Source organism: Spodoptera frugiperda, chromosome 18 (genome assembly GCF_023101765.2).
Source record: "Spodoptera frugiperda isolate SF20-4 chromosome 18, AGI-APGP_CSIRO_Sfru_2.0, whole genome shotgun sequence".
Classification (NCBI taxonomy): Eukaryota; Metazoa; Arthropoda; class Insecta; order Lepidoptera; family Noctuidae; genus Spodoptera; species Spodoptera frugiperda.
This window is the reverse complement of record NC_064229.1, coordinates 4,826,490-4,848,820: the sequence shown is the minus strand read 5'-3', so window position 1 is coordinate 4,848,820 and position 22,331 is coordinate 4,826,490. Positions and strand designations below refer to the sequence as shown.

Below are 22,331 nucleotides of genomic sequence, written 5' to 3'. Positions count from 1 at the left end.
TAAACATATTGCGTTGTAACTTGTGGGGATGCATGTTTGTTCATCTTTCACGACAAAACTACTGGACGGATTGGGATGTTTGTATAGAGATTGATTATACATACATACATATCGTCACGCCTTTAATCCCCGAAGGGGTAGGCAGAGGTGCACATTATGGCACATAATGCCACTGTATACACCCACTTTTCACAATTTATTTTGTAAGTCCCATGTAATAGGTGGTGAGCCTATTGCCATATACCGGGCACATTTCCAGACTCCGTGCTACCACTGAGAAATTTTCGAAATACCGAAAAAAGCCCAGTAATACTTCGCCCGACCCGGGAATCGAACCCGAGACCCCTTGCCCGGCAGTCGCACTTGCAACCACTCGGCTAACGAGGCAGTCAGATTGATTATAATCTGGAGTAATTAGGGTTCCGTAGCCAAATGACTAAAAACGGAACCCTTTTAGATTCGTCATGTCTGTCTGTCCGTCGGTATGTCACAGTCATTTATTTCCGAAACTGTTGGGCCTACATAGTTGAAACTTTGTAGGTTTGTGTAGAGGGACGGAGCTATACAACCTACATAGCTCCGTCCCTCTTGCACTGCTCAATGATCGACCGTTCTGACACAATTGTAATAGCAGACTAAGGCCCCAGGTGTACACTGTATGTACTGGTTGGATGCTGACATTCAAACATATCAATCAGTTTAAACATAATTAACCTAAATAAATATGTAGCAAAAATATATCTACACAACTTTCCCATCCCATTCTAATTATAACAAGTAAACTAATTAAGTAGACATACAATCTGCGATAACTTATCTCTAGCAACAATGTAACCGCGGGACGATCTCCGGCCACCGTAAGTGCGGGCCTGCGGGCGGCGAGCAAGGGTAGCTCACCGCCCGAACAGAACCAGACCCGTGCGTGTGGCGCCTCAAAGAGCCATCAGACCACCACAGATGGGGCCGAGTAGGGCTGTCTGCGACACATTCATTCATCGATGACACATTCATTCATCCACAATAATTAATATATATAATCTGTGGCATACATTCACACGTTCACTCATTTTCATTCATTATTCATTCTATCTAGCCAACATGGCCTCACGCTGTACGTTCCAATAATATTTTATTATAATTGTTTAAAAACTAGAGTAAATGTTTTATGGAAAACTTCAAGCTTGTTTGATTCATCACGAACAAGAATTGGCGACCGTGACAGGACCTGCATCGAAGCGGAGCCAACAGCTGCTCAGTTGTTCTGCATCGAGGACGCGTGGATGGCGTCGACGACGCGTCGTCGACAAAAGACGATCTAATCTAAACCAGCAACGGGCCGTGTTGAAAATCCAAGATCACTGCGCCTGAAGTCCTGCTACCTAGTCTTCCTAGTCTAATCTACTGCCTGGGTCGAAAAAACGCCGTCTTCGCCAAGCCATTCTTAGAACTGCTGGGACCGCGGAAGCCCGATCGAGCAAGGTCCACCATAGAACGAGTTCATAGCTACATACGTGCTGCTGGCTACCTGTGGATTGCAAAGGATCAGTTTGGCTGCCTATTTAAAGTGAGCTCGTTCCATATTACCAATACGCCCATTGTGTTGTCCCTTAATCAGTGCATTTAGCGAGCTTAGTTTCTCAGGTCAGGTGAAATTCCTACGTTTCGATTTGTGTCTATTTTGCCTCACCAAATTAACCTCTAGAGGTCTAAATTTTCAGAGGATTCACACAAATTCGCCTAATTAATTTCACTTATTCAGATACTCGCCGCCATCTTAAAATTTTTCTTTTGTTTATTCAAACTAAACAATTTTTATCAAATCATCCCACTATTATCGCTTCTTTCTCCCATTTATCACTCAATTAAATCTCTTACATACTAAATATCTCCCGAGTTTTCAAAGTAATAAACTTATAAGCCGTCATCGCTTCGTCATACGAGTGATTAGTTGTCGTTTTCAGTGCACTAAGACACACGGATTAACCTGTTTCAGAGATCGTGCGTTGTTATTTATAACACGGCATCGCTTGAGCATCGCTGTTATCTGACTGCCGGCGCTCCCTCCGACCCATCTTACCATTGCATTGCAAACGACGCGAGCCGTGAGCACCAGCTGATCAACAAAGCGAGGAGCGTATCGTATGCTATTATATCTATTTCTTTATCTATTAACATCTGTTTGTGTTAGCTCATTGCGAGTTTATTACAATGTCTGAATCTTTAAAGTTAAAGGAATTGATAACCAAACGCGGTTCTATTAGAGGGCGCGTTACGAAATTTAAGTTAAGTCTAGACAGTTTAGCTTTGGTAGAATCCATTTCAAAACTAGAAGTAGATAAGCTCGCATTGAAGTTATCCAAAATTGAGACGTTATTCGTTGAATTTGACGAGGTGCAGAATCTTATAGAAATTAGTAACGAGGAAAACCAAAGCAGCGAGTTAGTTACTAGGTATTTAATAGAAAACGATTTCTACCATTGTATAGCGACGGCCCAAAGCTTAATTAAGAAACATTCTGAAGTTGAGGATAATGAAAGTGATTCTCAAAGTAAACCGTCTGTAGCTACGTGTCATCATAACGATCACAGTTGTAATGCATTGGGTTTTAAGTTACCGGTTATTAAAATTCCAAACTTTGACGGTACGTATTTCAAATGGTTGGAATTTAAGGAAACATTTGTTTCGTTAGTTCACAATAATAATAAGATTGAAAGCATTCATAAATATCATTACTTGCAATCTTATTTAGAGGGAGAAGCGGCTCGGGTGATTGCTAACTTGGAGGTTTCTCATAATAATTATTCCGAAGCATGGAAACTTTTATGCGAACGGTACGACAACAAGCGTCAGTTGATAAATAACCACCTTAAATCTTTGTTTAATTTTAATTATATTCAAGAAAATGACAAGTCTTTAAGATATGTGATTGACCACATCACTAAAAACCTTCGTGCACTTAATTCACTAGGGCTACCTACAGACAAATGGGATGTTTTAATTATATACTTTATCGCTGGTAAATTAAGTTCTAGTACATATTTTAAATGGGAAGAACATATAAATAATTTGAGTGACATACCTTCGCTTAATGATTTCTTCAGTTTCCTTAAACGTCGCGCTGATGTATTAGAAACCGTTTATCGCCATAAACATGACCCTCAAGATAATAAACAAAAACAATTATCTAGTAATCAAAACAAACTTAATAGTTCCAAGTCTTTGGTAGCGGCTGTGCCAAACGGAAACAACACTTCTTCTTCTAAAACACCGGAATGTTTATTTTGTAAAAATAACCATCGCTTATATGAGTGTCCATCTTTCAAGTCCATCTCATTAGAGGAGAAGATAACCTTTGTTTCTTCTAACAAATTATGTGAGAACTGTTTGAGACCTGGGCATGTCGTTAAACGCTGTCGCCTCTCAGCTACATGTCGTCATTGTAAGCTACGGCATAATACTCTTCTTCACAAATCAGAAGAAAAAGAAATTTCTAATTCAGTTAATTCTGTTAGTATGTCCTCAACATGTTCTTCTGAAGTACTTTTGTGTACTGCTCGAGTAAAGGTTACCAACCCTGCCACAAACGAGACTATGATAGTGCGAGCTTTGCTCGACAGCGGGAGTCAGTTGACAATTATTACAGAGGCCGTGAAGCGTCATCTAAACCTGATTCCTCAGCCATCAGACACTACCATAGTAGGTATTGGTAATACTCAATTAAATATTAACACAGAACGCTGTATTCTACGCATTCACTCTGAGACAAATTCCTTTAATGTGACAGTTTCATGTTTAGTTTTGCCGCAAATTACCGGCAACGTACCTAAATCAAAATTTGATTTAAAACAATTGAATATTCACGGTTTTCAGTTAGCAGACCCCACTTTAAATGAACCATCCCCAGTCAATATGTTGATCGGTGCTGACTTATTCTGGGATATTATTAGTGCCCAGCAGCATTCGTTAGGACATGGTTTCCCTAAGCTTCAGGCTTCAAAGTTTGGATGGCTCGTCACGGGTCCATTGCCTTGTTTTAATCAAAATAAAACTGAGTCAGTCATGTGCAACTTTGTCTCAAAAAACACTTCTAGTAACATACACGATGACTTATCTAAGTTCTGGGAACTTGAGAATTTTCCTCAAAAAAAGCCCCCGAGTAGCGAAGAAAAATTGTGTGAGCAACATTATCTCGCCAACACTACTCGTACTAATATTGGTCAATTCTGTGTAGGGTTGCCACTTCGTGACAGCATAGATTGTTTAGGCAATTCCTATAACTTAGCCAAAAAGAGATTTTTCAATTTAGAGGCTCGTTTTCGAAAGCAACCTGAATTAAAACAAAAATATTGTCAATTCATAGACGAATATGAAGCGTTAGGTCACCTATCCGAATCACCGGAGTCTAGACCGTTAAATGCCTATTTCTTGCCCCACCACCCAGTGATACGGGAACAAAGCGAGTCGACTAAGTTACGCGTTGTATTTGACGCCTCGGCTCGCACTTCTTCTGGTGTTTCTGTAAACAATTTACAAATGGTGGGACCAGTAGTGCAAGATCCATTATTTAATATATTAATTCGTTTCAGACAGCATAAGTATGTCCTGACAGGAGACATAGAGAAAATGTTTCGCTCAGTGCTTCTCAAAGAGTCTGATCGCAATCTTCAACTTATACTGTGGCGGGATAGTGAGGATAAGCCTTTAAGGACACTTCGTTTAAACACCGTTACTTACGGCTTCGCTAGTGCTTCCTTTCTTACTACTCGTTCTCTTTGGCAGATAGGCGAAGAATGTTCAGATCAGAAGATCAAAACTATAATTCAAAGTGATCTATATTGCGATGACCTACTTACCGGTGCAAGCAGCGAGGAAGAGTTGCGTCACATTCTTCTTTCAGTCTCTTCCGAGTTGGAAAAAGGATGTTTCATCTACGCAAATATCGGTCAAACTTACCCAAGTTACTCGCGGACTCCGTTGACCTGGAAAGTGGTAATCTTATGATTAGTAATGCAACTAGCACGCTAGGAATAGGTTGGACGCCGTCTTCCGACGAATTTCACTTTCAGCATAATGTTTCGGCTTCTGAAAATGTCACAAAGAGAACTATACTTTCCTCAACATTTAAAATATTTGATCCTCTTGGTCTTCTGTCTATTTTCACAATCAAACCTAAAATAATACTACAAGAGTTATGGAGTCATAAAATGGATTGGGATGAACCAGTTCCTCCAGAAATAAGGAATTCCTGGTTAAAGTTTTCTACTAAATCCTCATGTTTGTCTTCTTTAAAAATTCCTAGATGTATTTTAATTGATAACGCATCTTTTGTACAGATACATTGTTTCTGTGACGCTTCGCAGCGGGCTTTTGGCAGCTGTATTTATCTGAGGTCTATTTCTGCTAGTGGCGTTGTACAGGTCAACCTAGTATGTGCAAAATCGCGGGTTGCACCTATCAAACCCACGACAATACCACGGCTCGAACTCTGCGCTGCCCTATTAGGAGCCCAACTAACTGCTACAGTTTTAGCCGCATTACGTTGCCCTATTGAGCGTCAAGTGTATTGGACAGACTCTAAAGTTGTGTTAGGTTGGCTTAACTCTAATAAAACCAAAACGTTTGTTGCCCACAGGGTAGCTGCTATAAATGAACTATCAAACCCTTCAGACTGGCGTTATGTTCCCACTTCTGTCAACCCGGCTGACCTAGTCTCGCGTGGTGTCGATCCGGACCAAACAGATCTCTCTATATGGTGGAACGGTCCATCGTTCCTTTTGGAATCCGAAGATTCCTGGCCCGCCTATACTGCGGACTCTATAGAGTTGCCAGAGCTTAAGACCCATCACACTTTAGGGGGGGAGGATGCATCTTCCATGCCAGATTTGTCTGAAAATTTAGCAAAATATTCTAATTTAACCACTCTTATTCGGGTTCTAGCTAGAGTTTTAAGGTTCGTCAAAAACTGTAGATCAAATATAAAATCAAACAGATTACGAGGTCCACTTCAAGTTTCTGAATTAGAAAACGCCCACAGCGTCGCTATAAAGTTAGCCCAGAAAGATTCCTTTCCTATAGAATTAGAACAGCTAGGAAAAGGTAAATCTTTAAATTCTAAAGCCGCGCTCGCTTCTCTTAATCCATTTTTAGACGAAAATGGAATTTTAAGAGTCGGCGGACGCATCGAGTCATCTTCTTATCAGTATGACAAACGTCATCCTATTTTATTACATGCAAATCATTTTTTAACAAAATTAATTTTCAAACAGGAGCACCTACGCTTGTTGCACGCCGGTCCTCAGCATCTCCTGGCATCTATTAGAGAACGTTATTGGCCTGTAGGAGGCAAGAATCTAGCCAGACGTGCAGCACGCGAATGTGTAACCTGTCGTCGATTCAATGCTCGCACTATGGATAATATTATGGGAAACTTACCTGCAGATCGCGTTGAAACTGATTTCCCCTTCTCCACTATAGGTACCGACTTTGCCGGCCCATTTCTTATAACAGACCGCAAAGGGCGCGGCTGTAAAATAACTAAAAGTTACCTATGTATCTTCATTTGCTTTCGCTACAAATGCGTTCATTTAGAGTTAGTCAGCGACTTATCAATGGAGGCATTTTTACTTACATTAAAAAGATTTATAGCTCGTAGGGGTAAACCAAAGGTCATCTACTGCGACAATGGTAGAAATTTCGTTGCAGCAGCCAAGGAAATAAATTCTTTCCTCGAGTCTAATAGCGACTCCATTAAAGACTCTGCATCTCGCGAAGGCATTGAATTCCGCTTCTCACCAGCATACGCTCCTCACTTTGGTGGTCTCTGGGAAGCCGGAGTCAAGTCAGCGAAATTCCACTTATACAGAGTCCTAAAAAATATTCACTTGACTCTCGAGGAATTGAGTTCGCTGTTTGCTCAGATCGAGGCGATACTTAACAGCCGTCCTTTATGTCCTTTAAGTCCCTCTCCACAAGACCTATCTCCGCTCACCCCGGGCCACTTTATAATTGGTAGGCCACTAACGTCTTTGCCATCACCGTACCTACTGGACTATAGCACAAATCGTCTAGACCGTTTTCAGCGATTGGAGCAAGCTCGTCAGCACTTTTGGAAGCGATGGTCAACAGAGTACGTCACGGAGCTCCAGCAACGCACAAAGTGGAAGGTGCGGTGTCGAGAACTGAAGGTAGACGACCTAGTCCTCATCAAGGATGATGGGACTCCTCCCCTATGTTGGCGCCTTGGAAGAGTCTCAAAGTTATTTCCCGGTACTGACGGTGTGCCTCGCGTCGCTGATGTATCCACTTCACAAGGCACCGTACGACGAGCTATCAACAGATTGTGTTTGCTGCCTTCACCAGATGACTGCACGGCATAGAATCTTGAAAGCTTCCTCTAGAGCTTTCAAGGCCCCCGAGGATGTCTGCGACACATTCATTCATCGATGACACATTCATTCATCCACAATAATTAATATATATAATCTGTGGCATACATTCACACGTTCACTCATTTTCATTCATTATTCATTCTATCTAGCCAACATGGCCTCACGCTGTACGTTCCAATAATATTTTATTATAATTGTTTAAAAACTAGAGTAAATGTTTTATGGAAAACTTCAAGCTTGTTTGATTCATCACGAACAAGGGCTGATGCCTGATCTGGAGCTGCGGACTACCTAGCGGGTTTACCGGGGCTCCGGCTCGAAAAGCAAGAGTAGGAAAGTGTCATTGGATGATTTTCCCCCCTCAAAAAAAAGGTGAGTTTTCATGGAAGCGGAGCCGCGCGGAGTTCAGGAAAGCAGAACCGTGTAAGTAGGTAGGTGTTTCCACTATAGCTGCGCAGAGACGAACGTTGTAGGGAGCTAGCTGAGCTATGTAGCTGGGAGAAGTGGAGTGTGCAGTGAAGGGCCACATGAGAACTTGAGGAGCAGAGTGGAGCCCGTAGGGAGAAGCGTGGGGCAGTGTGGAGCCGAGCGTAGGTGTATGGAGCCATCTTGACAGTTTTTTTTTTTTTTTTTAGGGACAAGCCCGCCACAACCTCTCACACCGCTGCAACTCCTGTAAGCCAGGATCTACAGTAGATACAACCATGAAAACACCGGAACATTGAAGTCCGGCGCGTCCCAGGGACATGAATGACTGTCTTGGATCCCGCAACGAAATAAATCAGAAGATATTATTAGAGGAGAAGAAAAGAAAACGATAGTTTCCACTTCCCTCGGTGAATTTAATGCAGGAGACAGAATGACTTAAGCCTTAAGGCACAAAGAGACTCCACAACTGGGAGAAGCCCAGTCGCCAAGCACCACGGAAATTTGACTTAAAACTAAGTGGGTCCTATGTGTGAGCTGTTATACTTGCTTCCAATAATAGGTATGGCAAAAACGCCTAAACGCACGGAAATTCGTTCTAGACTCCACAAGGTCCGTATAATAGACTACACCTGATGAAACAATTAAATTATCTAACATAGTGTTACGCTCAGATTGCCAGAGACCACACTCCCAGAGTATGTGATGGGCGGATAGCTCATGTTGCAACTCCGCTGTCGAACATTGGCACCATCCTGACAGTTATAGAGTACACACAAGAGAAGTATACTTACTGATACTGCTTCGTTGGTCGAGTGGTCGCAAGTGCAAGGGGTCTCAGGTTCGATTCCCGGGTTAGACAAAATATTACTGGGCTTTTTTCGCTTTTACGAAAATTTCTCAGTGGTAGCACGGAGTCTGGAATTGTGTCCAGTATATGGCAATAGTGGCGGAAGCGGCGGGCATCGGCATGACGTGGAGCGAAGTGAAGCGGGAAGCTCAAAATCGAAATGGAGGACCTCTGTCGACGCCCTCTGCCCCATCTAGGGGTCATAGGACCTTAAGTCAAAGTAAGTCATATGGCAATAGGCTCACCCCCTATTACATGGGACTTAAAACACAAATGGTGAAAAGTGGGTGTACATTACGCGGCATTACGTGTCGTCTTCGGTCAGAGACCCTCTGAGTAGTGACGCCGCGGCGTCAACGTCCAGGTCAAGGACGGCAGGGGGCGAAAGCCAGTACACCTCTGCCTACCACTTCGGGGCGCTTAAGGGCCCCTAAAAGGTGTGACGTTGCTTAGAAGTATATTCGCCTTACTTGCCTACTCATAATCGAAACGTAGGTACAAATGTTGTCAACGTCATACTTGATGTCGATTCCATACCGAATATTTACATAATATGATTACATAGATGCTATGTACGTTTAACGTTATCCAATTTTGGAGAATTTAATATGTAGGTATCTGTATGAATACGGCCTACTTGGGTAAACTAGTAACTCTAGAGATTAGTGGTGTAGTAACCCGGGAAAATAAGGATTTCACCTTGGTATGTGAGATAGACGGATAGATAATATTAATATATTAATTGGTAATATATATATTTGTGATAAAGGTCTCGCTCACGACTTTGTAAGCGCAGGATAATGGCTTCAGGCAGGTTTAGATGTTGGACTCTTTTCCATGGCCTATTTTACGACCGTGTCCCGCGAAAATCGATACAATATTTTAGTGATAATACAAATCTTCACTTCATACTAGTAAATTCGAGTCGCTATTACTAAGACCATTTTTACATACACCAGAATTCATAAACATTTCAAATACAATACGGGAATTACCAAAAAACACCTTCAAATCTGGTACTCTTCATTATTGCGTGGCTCCTTTCAAACCGCACCAATAATACTTATAATAACTTTCCCAGCGCCCCTAAGCCCAGGGATCAGCGACTAAATATTTATCCATTTGTATAAGTACGCTTCTTCGGTAACTCATAAAACTTGACTTAGAGCTCACTAGTCCTCGACTCGTCAGACATATTGCCCTCGACCGATATTGAAAATCAGAGTTGTATGCACCCTATATTTGAAGATCACTTCAAACCGAATGAAAACCCAGCCAAATTGAAAAGTAGAAACTACTGACACGATTCAAGATTGCAACTGCGATTTGATTTTGAAGTGTAATATCTGTTCCTTGTTTGACTTTGAGAAAATGTTACGCTTCTTATCAATATCAATGCGTCTTCTTTGTCTTTGTGTTTCGGTAATAAGTCAGATAAAAAACAAATAAAAAGTACAACCATAAAATGTATCGTTATGCCTTTTACCCCCGCGGGGAAGGCAGAGGTACACATTACGGTACGTCATACCACTACAATGTACACCCAATTTTCACTATTTTGTGTTATAAGTCCCATGTAATAGGGGGTTGAGCCTATTGCCATATACCAGACACGATTCCAACTCCGTGCTACTATGTACTGAGTAATTTTCGAAAAACAGAAAAATGAGCATTATTCGAAAATTATTCAAGCATTACTTTTCCCGACCCGGAAAAAGAACCCGAGTCCCCTAGGCGCCGGCCTAGGGGTCTCGGGTTCTTTCAGTCGCACTAGCGAACACTCGACCAAAGAGGCAGTCCACCATAATATAATGTATAAAATCGAAAGGTAAGTAATCACTATATTCTTGGAAATTACCTGACCCTAATATCACATCAACATACAGAACATATAACGTACATAGAAACAATACTATACTATAAAACACTGGCCACGTGGGGCTGGTACTGGGTTCCGCACCACTGTATTAAAAACTTTTAAAAATCATGTTTTAAACCAAATTAACTAAAAATCACGGTTTACTCAGCTCTACTAGTGTACTCAATTAATTTACGTGAGTAAACCGTGATTTTTAGTTATTTTATTATGTCTCACGATAGTTATTATAAAAAACATGTTTTTGTTTCTTGCATCGGTAAGAATTAGGTACCTAAAATATTTTTTATGGTATCCGAGGATTTACAATTGTGTTACCGACTTTATGGGGGTTAAGGATTTAGATAAGGGATTTGGAGAATATAATAATGAGGTAACCTCACTTACACGACGCAACACAACGCAAGCGATGTTTTTAAAATATTATTAATTGTTCTGTACAAATCTAGCGTTTGGCTATCACGATTCATAAAATACAGCTTAGTTCAAAGACAAAGTCAAAATCATTTATTTCAAATAGACCAGGCACTTTTGAACGTCAAAGCAAATATAATAATTATTAACGTCTGTCTGTCGGTCAGTCCTCTAGTGAAGCTATTTGCTTGTTCCAAAGTGTAGATTCCTATGGAGAGGAACGAGCAAGAAACTCCATAGGTTACTCTTTTTCAATCAGATTCACAATACAATTCTTGGTAACATTGTTTCGATTGGTTCAACTATGTGAGAACAATTTAAAACTAATATTCAGTCAAAGCGATAGAAAAAGAAAATAACGTAGAGGACAATAAAATCAATACAGTCTGGAGCTGACCAGTCCCAGTTGACAGCGTCCCGTTCACGAACATGACACGTACACCAGCACAGACAAATGGACATAGGATGGTTTTTATCATTTGCTTACAGAACCCTAAAACGGTGGAATAAATGACGATTCTCTGATGTGATACATTCACAATTGAATGTTATGAATAATTTAGCCATTACGAAGCATTTTTCAATTTCCTGGCAACACACATAATTTTATTTTTATTACAATATCAAGTTCCTTTCCACATGTATATGGGTTTCATATCAAAATGCCTTTCATTGCGCGGTGGACGTAATTATAAGGACTTTCGGTCGAAAGCCTCTAGTTATTTGATCCATGTTGGTACTTAATGTCAGAGCAGGAATAATTCTTATTATTGGTCTTTTTGCTCCGTGTTCCTCATTTGTCTACTTTTGATTACATATTTTCTTTTTGCCTGCAATGTTGATAACTTACTTTTTCTTTCTATTCTTTTTAATGTATTATTGAACCTGTCTTCAATGTATTAGTTTGCATTTACTTAATCCTGATGTTAATAGATACCCACCGGAGCGCTCGACTCTGCAGAATTTCGATTTCCTTCGAGTTGGTAATTGGTCCTGTAGTAATATCTGGGTATAATGAAATCTTATGTTACTTCCAGAAAGATCAATTTTCAAATTGTAAAAGATTATTCAAATTGGTGGCCTCTAATTAAAGCTAAGGATACGCTAGGGGCCAGCTATGTTGGATGGCGACACTTACGTCGCGTGATGTCGCCAGACAAGACAGGCAAAGGTTCACGAAGTCGCACGACATTGTCTGACGTCACTACAGACATGAGTCAAATGATGTCGCCAAATACGTCAGGTGAAGTTGCGTGAAGTCGCTGCGGACATAATACGAAATAGTTTTCGAAATATTAGATATACAGGGTGTAAAAAAATACCTATATACATCAAGAAGCCCTGATGAATACAGGTTGAATAGAATCTCTACACAAATTTTCAGCTTAAAATACGTTTAAAAAAAAATTAGTACCAAATATCGCAAATTTCTTGATTTCAAATCATAAAAACGTGTCACAACACTACAGGGATCACTCGCTAATATTACGAAACATTTCTTCTGTCAACCTGATCGCCTAGTACCTGCCTACTTAATTTTGAATCGCGCGCCGGCGCGATTTGAAAAATTCATAACTTGGTACCATGAAAACATGAGTTTAAAAAACCCTTCCCGTATTGTTATGCTATCTAGAAACCGTGCAATTGATATGTATACCCCCTTTTTGTTACACGTTGTATAGGAAAATTTTATTTCGGCCTAATATAGATGAACAATGTTTGTCCATAAATTGAGCAAGTAGTAGTAAAAGGAGAACAAAGCAGCTATTAGATAGAACATTTAAAATTATTTTTTGATATTTTAGAACAACAGTGCGTAAAGTAAAATCGTTAATAAAACAACTTCAAAAATAAAGAAACGTTACTATGGCAACGCAATGCCATATTTGTCTGGTAATAAATTTCATTACGACCGCTCTGTCTTGGCTTCACTTAATTAAATGTGAAAAGCATGCTCGCCCCTAATTGTATCACACATCTATAATCTATATTAGCATGTTTATATAGGTACCTATTTTACATACCAGTGTAAAAATGTTTCAAGAAAATCAATCAAACATTTATTTAAAAAACCTAACTCACTCTTGTTTTTTATCTCCTATTGTTATAGGTCCAGCTTGAAAAGACACAACAGTCGGTGTTTCTTTGCGGGGTCAAATCAGGCATAAGGAGATCCGCAGACGAACAAACGTTGCTGACAAAGCCCACCGGATTATCAAGGTGAAGGGCCAGTTTTTTTTATGTTAAATGGGCCGACGTTTGCCCGCCTGATGGTAAGTGATGATGCGGTCTACGATGGAGCACGTCTGCCCATAAGCAACCTATTCACTCGGGCTTTGAAGACACCCAGGTTATACCCATCAGGAAACACAGACTCCGGCAAGGAGTTCCACTCCCTAGCAGTTCGTACAAGGAAGCTTGAAGCGAAGCGCTTCGTGCAAGTGGGTGGGATATCCACCATGAAAATTGTGACGCCTCGCCGATTGTCTTGTGGTTCGATGATGGAAACGACTAGGAGGAATCAAGTTGTGCAGTTGGTGGGGCACATAGTTCGAACTGGAAACGAACCCGAAACGCAGTGCAGGAAGTCACTAAAACCACCACTTTCCTACTCCTGCTTTTCGAGCCGGAGCCGCGGCAACCCGTTAGAAAGGACAGATTTTTTAAAAAATAAACAAAAGCAATCGGTACTCTTTCGTATTTAATCATCATATTCCTGTTCCTTTATTATTCAACCTGTATTGTTGTGACTATGAGTAAATACATAGATGCCTACATATTATGTTTCACGATAACTTGTATCAGTGGGACGCTAACTTTGAACCGTAGGTATATTATAATTATTGGTTTCCATTAGTTTAGGGTCTTTGAGGCTACTATGGCGCTTCCAGTTGAACTATTTTCTATATTAAATTAAACTCAAATTATTGCTCAATCGATTCCCTCGCTGTACAGTAGTACAGTAGTCGCGAGTGGGACTGCTAAACAAGTTGTCGCGCATTTGATTGCCTGGCCGGTCAAAGGATTCATTACGATTATCATGAATCCTATAAGCGTCCACTGCTGAGCATATGGCTCTTCTCACACGGAGAAGGTATGAGCATTTTCGGTTTTCGTTGAAACATTTAGTTGTATTATGCATCTGTAGACTTGTAGTTTCATTTAAATCATATGAGTAATATCCATACTGTATACTCGAGTGTATATGTACACCCGTCTAATACTCGTGCTTAACATCGTGTATAAACTTGATAAATATTACATCACATCGCGACAAGTCGACTGGGTAATCTCAGTTAATGGTTTGATTTGCCTCATAAATTATGTAATGTCTAATGACACATTTAATAGCTCAAATATCTACCAAATTAACCCGTCTGAAGACTTGCTAATTGCTATATATTTGGAGCGTTGTACTAATTAGTTTGTGAAAGTAATTATGTCGATGTGTACCTTTCGAAAGCAAGATTTTATTGATTGTAGTCCTCTAGTTGTTGATAGTGCGACCTTTGAATGAGTGCGTTCGAGTTTCGGAACAAAAGTTGATAATTTCTTGAGAAAAAAGTTGTTTTATCAAAATAAGTTCAATATTATCACCTACTCACATCACATTAACAACCTATAAAGGTGTTTTTCCACCAGACATGTGCTATATACTTAGCTATACTGCAAGGATGTATTAGCTAAGCTGTCCGTTATCCGTTATATGTCCGTTTCCATTGAAACTAAGCTAAGCCTGAAAGTAAGATGTGCTATGAAGATGTACCGACGCAAAGTAGCTGAATGAGGGAGATGCGTAGCTCGAGTATGCGATTTATCGATAGTAGTGAAACCATCCATGTCATAATCAATAATACGCATCCATAGCACACATCGATAGCACACATCTTATCGAATCCAGTCTCCGAACTCAAGAAATCAACCAATAAGTCTAAATGTGGGAGAGCCATGCTTCGGCACGAATGGGCCGGCTCGATCGGAGTGATACCACGGCCTCACCGAAAACCGACGTGAAACAACGCTTGCGTTGTGTTTTGTATTTCCCCTTTTCAATCCCCGATTCCCCAACAACCCTTAAATTCCTAACCTCTAAAAGGCCGGCAAAGCACTTGTAACGCCTCTGGTGTTTCAAGTGTCCATGGGCGGCGGCTATTGCTTATCATCAGGTGACTCGTGTCCTTTAAAAAAATAAGTATAATGAGATAGAAATGTTTCGAAATTGCTGTGTTGAATAAAATACCATGTAGGTACACCACTTTACTACCTTTCATTTTTATGAAAACACTGAAATGAAGATATTGAACGTTCCATATTTTTGTATATCTGTTTATCAGAAACCAGTAATGCAGTATTGCTACTTATTGAGGGAAAATATATCAAGTTTCGTTACTTTATTGAAGTTGTTTTGTAAAAAGGATTTTGTACATAGATACATGAGCTTCATTCTTCGTTCATCATTCTAAATAAAAAAAAGTATACAAAAACGAGTTTTATGGTGAAAAAACAAAACTTCCCTGAAATTTTAACCTAGGCTATACTGAAGCGCCTTTCAAATAGCAAGCACGTATAGCCTAACCATCGACCGACAATAGACCACGTCCAAAACCCGACGTGAGTGCCACAGAACGAAAAATGCACTAAAAATTCAATTCATATTTTCTTTGCAGAGTTTTTGCGGGCAGTTTGGTACGAAAGGACCGTCGTTACTAAGTCTATGAAAAAAATTGCAATAATTGTTACTGGTTTAACAGGAATACAGGGACAAACTCGAGTGAAAAATGTGTGCAGCAAGTACAGCTTTTGTGCAACGGTTAGACACACGGTCAGCCATGATCGCCCCACTGCAGGGCAAAGGCCTCCCTACCTTCCTTCCACTCCTCTCTGTTTAAAGCTTTTTTTTAACGGTTTTATTTATTTAATGGAAAATCAACAGCTAGTTTCGTAGTGTTAGTGATAACGGAGGCCCAATTATCCCCTTTCCCAATCCCAGATTCCCCCACAACCCTTAAATTCCTTACTCCCAAAAGGTCAGCAACGCCCTTGAGTTAGAGCTTCTGGTGTTTCGGATGTCCATGGGCGGCGGCGATTGCTTACCTGGCATCAGGTGATCCGTCTGCTCCTTTACCGGCTTATATCATAAAAGAAAGGAAAAAGCAACCGAATCCTCTTGCTCGGCAGCCAACGACACGAGGCAGCCATTATATTAAATATATTAAAGATATACCAAAAAACATTTCCTATAAAAGCTCCTAATACGATTTGAGGAATCGAACGAGGTACATCTCAATAATAATATTACTATATTGAACACAATTAAGCCGCTTAGATTGTTAGGGTTATAGGTATATACGTATGTTTAGTACGATATGTAGGTACTCGTAGCTCCTTAAATTCAAGTGCTACCTTTCGTGTATTGAGAGAGAGAGAGAGAGAGAGAGAGAGAGAGAGAGAGAGAGAGAGAGAGAGAGAGAGAGAGAGAGATGATGACAACATACTTGTCATGCTGCTGCCCTGCTTTCTCCAATTAATAATGTAAATGTTACGGTAAGAGTGAATAATTGAAAATTATTAATAATTATCTACTATTATTAATAATTACCGAAACTCAAGATAAAAGTGATAAATTAATCACATTTGTCGGTTATTATTAATAATTTTACCCTAGTAATGATAAATGTAATAAGTGGCCAAGATGTTATTTTAATTTCAATTTAAACGGCAATATAGTATTGTACTTGTACAACAAATATTTGTTGAATTCTATGACAATACTTTTAAAATTTTAATTTGATGCATTTATAGGTGCTACAGAAGATATACAGGCAAACCAAATATGATTATTGGTGATTGCTTTTAGGATTCGTGTTGATGTTGTTAATGAAACAATAATTGTTTCGTGTCCTCCGGGCGGTCCTCGCAGTGATGACACCCGTGCTTTTCCTCCCGCCCAATCAGAAACAGGAACCTACCCAAACTCCCATGTTCGGTAAGCACCTGCATCAGGCGGTAGGTGAGGACGCCGTGGCGTCTCTCTAGCCACTCCTCAAACAAGGGACTTACCGCTGCAACGACAGCGAGCCCAGATACATGTAGAAGGGGAAGGACACTATTTAATATTCTAGTTCAGAATCTGTGAATTTGTTGTCCTTTCGGTTTAAAGCAAGTACAAGTAACCTTGTTTTTGTGATTTCTAATTAATATAATCGTAAGACGGTGTTTAATATTATAACTAAATAGTTGCTGGTCAAAAAACATTGGGTTTATATTTATTTTATTACTTTCACCAATATGTGTCGTGAATTATTAATAATCACTACAAAAAGTAATAAATTCCAATCGATTATTCACATTTACCAAAACGTGTGATTATTATTTATAATTTTGTAAAATTATTAATAATTTTCAATTAATCAGATTTACCGTAACATAAACATTATGCTAGTCACTTAGTATTTCTGCGTCTGAATCGCCCATGAAGGGTTCCGTAGCAGCAAGTAGGGACCCTTCATGGGCCCTTCATGGGGACATTCATTTTTCCATTTTGGAAGCGTCTAATTTTCAAACGATTGATTTTGAAGAAAAATGGTTTCAGGAACCTTAATGTCTTTTATAAAGACCTATCCATAGACGCCCACCAGGAAATGTTACCTAAAAAAAATAAAATAAAATATTACTTCCATGTATGGAGTGTCCCTTTAATTTTTAAATCTATTAATTTTTATTCAAAATTGGAATAGCAGTTACCGAAATACATAACCCTACAAAGTTTCAACTATGTAGGCCCAACAGTTTCGGAAATAAATGGCTGTGACATAAGGACGGACAGACAGACAGACAGACATACATGACGAATCTATAAGGGTTCCGTTTTTTGCCATTTGGCTACGGAACCCTAAAAAGTAGAATCTAAAAATTCGCAACGGTCCCATTACCATAGACCATAGCGTAGGAAGGAAGGGGGCAAAACATGGCCTCCTTACACAGCGCCCATAGACAATATACACTTCTTTCTATTTAAATTAGAGGCTAATGACATTACGGAACGTTCTTAGAATTTATTTATGCACTTTTGATGTAGGTATAAAATGCGAGCAGAAATTCTAGGCAATACAGTTATAACGTCTAGGCATATAAAAGGTTATGAATTTCTTAATCTATTAATGCAAATCTTGTGTTGATTATATGATTGGCTCTATAAGTCTACACCATTTACAAATATAAATACAAAACTGGTAACACGACTACGAATGACCCATACAAAGTCAAAGTCAAAATCGTTGCTTTCAAATAGAACGGAATGTATTTTTGAGCGTCAAAAACTAAAAATGTCAGTCTATCAGTCAGTCCTCTAGTGAGGTTCGAATTGAATTTATGGCCCCACAATGTTGCTTTCAAATACATGTATATGCACATACCTTTTGACAGACATATTTTTCCATTTAAAATAATTTCCCCATGTAGTTTACATATTAAAATTCATCTCAAAAAGCGCAGTTACGGTCCATAAAGAGTTGAAACATCAAAGCATTTCGGAGTGAATTTTTTTATTCGAATTGGAGGAATGCGTACATCAATTAGTCTGACTAAAATCGCTCGTTTAATTAAAACGAATGTTGTCCGATGTCGGTCGTTTCATAACTACTAACGAAAATGGTTGGACAGCAAATGGGAGCAACTATTAGTAATTTGATTTCACTGTCGCGTTGCATCTCTTGCGCATTATGACGTCATTATTGTGTTTGGAACTGCAGCTTTTATATGCCTGCTGCAGTTGACGGGTTTCATGTGTTAGGTCGTTTGAGCAGACTGGTCATGGTAGCTTGGGTGTTTATGACGCTTCTCATGCATGAGGGCGCAGCATTCGAAACCTACCAATGTGACTTTTTCAGAGTTATATTCACTTTCTAAGATTATTCACACAGTGAAGGAAAACATCGTAAGGAAACCTGGTCTTATTATTTCTAATTATAAGTTTGAAATCGTCAACCCGCATTGAGAAAGCCTGGTGATTAATGCTAAGACCTTCCTTGTGCGAAACAAAGCCTTTGATCAGCAGTGGCTTAAGATAAAGTGTTCGATTTCTATAAAATCGTATTGTCGACAATAATCTCACTGCGTCACTGCCTGTCTGAGTACTTAACTGGTGAAAACTGGGTGTTACATTACATCTATACTGTACTACACTAATATTATAAAGCTGAAGAGTTTGTTTGTTTGTTTGTTTGAACACGCTAATCTTCGGAACTACTGGTCCGATTTGAATAATTCTTTTTGTGTTGGATAGTCCATTTATCGAGGAAGGCTATAGGCTATTAAACGTCACGCTATGACTAATAGGAGCCGAGCAGAGCGGGTGAAACCGCGCGAAAGCAGCTAGTATATTATATATGTGAACCTCGGTCCACTACTAGGTAACGCTCCGGGAATAATATTGTTAGAAAATTATTATTAATATATAATTTTAATGTTATCTTGTAATGTTATATAGCATACTACCTTTGGATGTTTTTCCGTCAAACACGTTGAAACTACTGAACAAATTTTGATGAAATTTAGTGTACAGACAGCGTATGAGCTGACTTCGGTCATAAGATACTTTTTATCCCACGGGAACGCGGGCGAAGCCGCTGACGGAAGCTAGTAAAACACAATTTTCATGTTTATAACAACATATTTAACCTATTATTACAGTTGCACGGTACTTTTAACAACCAACGTAAAGTTTTCGGTACCATTTCCTTGTAAATTGACGTAATGATGTCTCCGTGTGCACGTAGCGTTGAAAAATCCAAACAATTTCGTACTCATGTTTAATATCGAAGTACCAACAAACAAGGGAGTAAGAAAAGTTTGGCGTAAACATCCAAACATCCACACCAAAACATCGTAGTTACAAATAAACTTTTTTACTGTACCGGACCACTTATCTCTGGCATTTTCTTATGTGACACACTCTTGAGCAACGGCTATACGAAGATATTTAATGCTTACCTCTTCTACTCTACTTATCGAAGAGAATAAAGAGGCCATTTGTCAAAATTCCTCTTCTACCCTCGTGAGCCTTAAAAGCCTTAGCCTTTGTTCAGCAATGGACGTCTCTCGGCTGATGATGATGATGATGAGCCTTAAAATCTGAGTATAGGTAAACTTTCACATACCCACATCGTATGCATCGTACGCATTCCGAATGACGTCATGAGTACGCATCACATATAGGCATTGCTGATAATGCGGTCCGTACGATGCGGATCAGTGGACGCAGTTGTATGAGTTTCTATACAAGACAAACTAAAATCCGTTGCGTGCGATGCGTACGATGCGGGCCTGTGGATGCGTACGATGCGGGCCTGTGGATGCGTACGATGCGTACGATGCGGGCCTGTGGGTGCGTACCTTAAGGCACCACTTTGAACGTAATAGACGTGAACCCGCCCGCCAATCGTGCGGATTATACATACCGTCCTATCTAGTAGAGATTCGCTGATAGTAGTAGAAGTATATCACAGAGTTTTTTAATGATGACGATATTAAGTTGTTTCTCTAGATATTGATCTAAAGTATTACTAAATTATCTAAAAATCAAAAGCTAGGGCGCAATCGGCGCGCAACACTGTCAGCGCCAACTACTATTTACTACTACTATATCCTACTATTATTTATACACTCGGCGTCACAAAAATCGCACCTCTTTAAAAGTTCCCTTCATAGTAATTTTAACCCTATTAATCAATGGCAGACATATGACTGTAAGGTATCATTGGAAAGGCAATTCATTTAAGTTTAAGAATAAATCAATGGATTTGGTTTTTTTGTTTACCAGGGAATAAAAAAAGCAAGCAAATGCAAATGTTTAAAAAGTTACATTTTATTTTATCAGCAAATAAGTCCTTAAAACAACTTAAAACCTAGTGTTACCCTCCCTAGCCCTGATGACTGCTTCCATGCTTTCTCTCATGGACGAATTAATGTGACAACAGTCTCTTGAGGAATGTTATCCCATTCTGAATATTTTGACAACATTTTTTTAACGTTACGTGCTGATGAGATCTGTTGTGTTTAAAAATTCTAACTGTTGTTAATTTAAAGGTCGTTAAACGTACTTTCAATTGATACCAATATTAATAATGTGTAATGTATTCGTTACTGGCGGGACATGTTTTAAACTTACAATTTTCCAAGAGGTGCGATTTTTGTGACGCCGAGTGTATATTTATTTTACTGTTATTTATATCCTACTATTATTATATTAGTATCCTACTGTGTTTGTTACTCTTTCACGTAAAAAACTACTGTTCATGGTAAAGCACATCATCGCTTTCACACGGACACAAGCCGTATAAAGCAAGTCGTTTTATCAGTAACGTACGCATCAATCTCGGAAACTTTTCCAATATCATCTTAAATTTTGATTGAAAGAGTTCTAGTGTGTTTAGCGGGATCAGTTAGGATGTTCAACTTGGTTCACCAACAGGAGTTGGGGAGATGAGGTTCAAACAGAGTCGCGTTTGTGTCACACTGAATAAAGAGCAGTATTGTTGTTTTGCTGCTCAAATAAATCTGATTCTTTGGTTTGTTGGTGAAAGCGTTGTGCATTTTAATCACCAAAGCGATAGGCAGTAGAATGTAACACCCATTGTTTACCAATTATGTTATGAGACGCATGTAAAAAATTTGCGATCGATTTCAATCACGGCGACCAGTCTGTCTAACTAGATTAGCTCACTATGCAGGACATTATAGTGCACAACTGTATGCGCAAACACAGATGCGCTCTCTGTTCCCTCACTATCATCATTTGATCGGAGAGAGGTCAGGCTCAGAACCGGAACGGCTTTACGTGCTTTCCAAGGTACGGGGGTGAAACAAAGCCGAACTTCTTGGCTAATAATGGTCAGTCATTTTACTAAGAAAATGTCATTATCACCTTTTGGCTGGCGCGGGCTCGAATCCGCGATCCGTTGCACAGCAGCCGATCACCCAACAACTGCGCCAACCGTGCAGTCTGGAGTCATGCAGTAGACTGACACTTATGTAACAATAATAGGGGTAAGTCTTTTGCCATATTCGGACTTAAAGAGTAGTTAATAAGTTTTGAAGTAGTATTCCTAAAATTCTCACAGGAACAGGAATTTCGTCCATGTACGAAGTCGCGTGCAGAAGCTAGTTAAATACAAGAGTAATACAGACACATATTGCTACGAGCAGGAAACGCGTGAAACATGTATAGGAACAGCCTGGCAACCACCATAAAGCATACATACATACAAAAACATTTAAACACCCAACTCATAACTCAAATAAAATAAATCCACAATACAATGGCCAGAAAAGATGACGTAATACGACGTGACGGCAGCAGATTAAAATACACGAACCT

General features: G+C 39.6%; 1 protein-coding gene and 1 pseudogene across 1 annotated transcript; both read left to right on the top strand.

Annotated features, from left to right (window-relative positions):
- Window positions 1-22,331, top strand: part of LOC126911667 (uncharacterized) — a 59,982-nt pseudogene that overhangs the window by 11,643 nt on the left and 26,008 nt on the right.
- On the top strand, window positions 970-7,623 carry LOC126911715 (uncharacterized). Its single transcript, XM_050700364.1, has one exon. It carries the CDS (start codon window positions 4,920-4,922, stop codon window positions 7,374-7,376), a length of 2,457 nt encoding a protein of 818 aa, XP_050556321.1. The 5' UTR covers window positions 970-4,919; the 3' UTR covers window positions 7,377-7,623.

What these genes read in the sequence shown, in the direction of transcription:
- LOC126911715 (XM_050700364.1), top strand. Translation starts at nt 4,920, where the DNA reads ATGTTTCATCTACGCAAATATCGGTCAAACTTACCCAAGTTACTCGCG.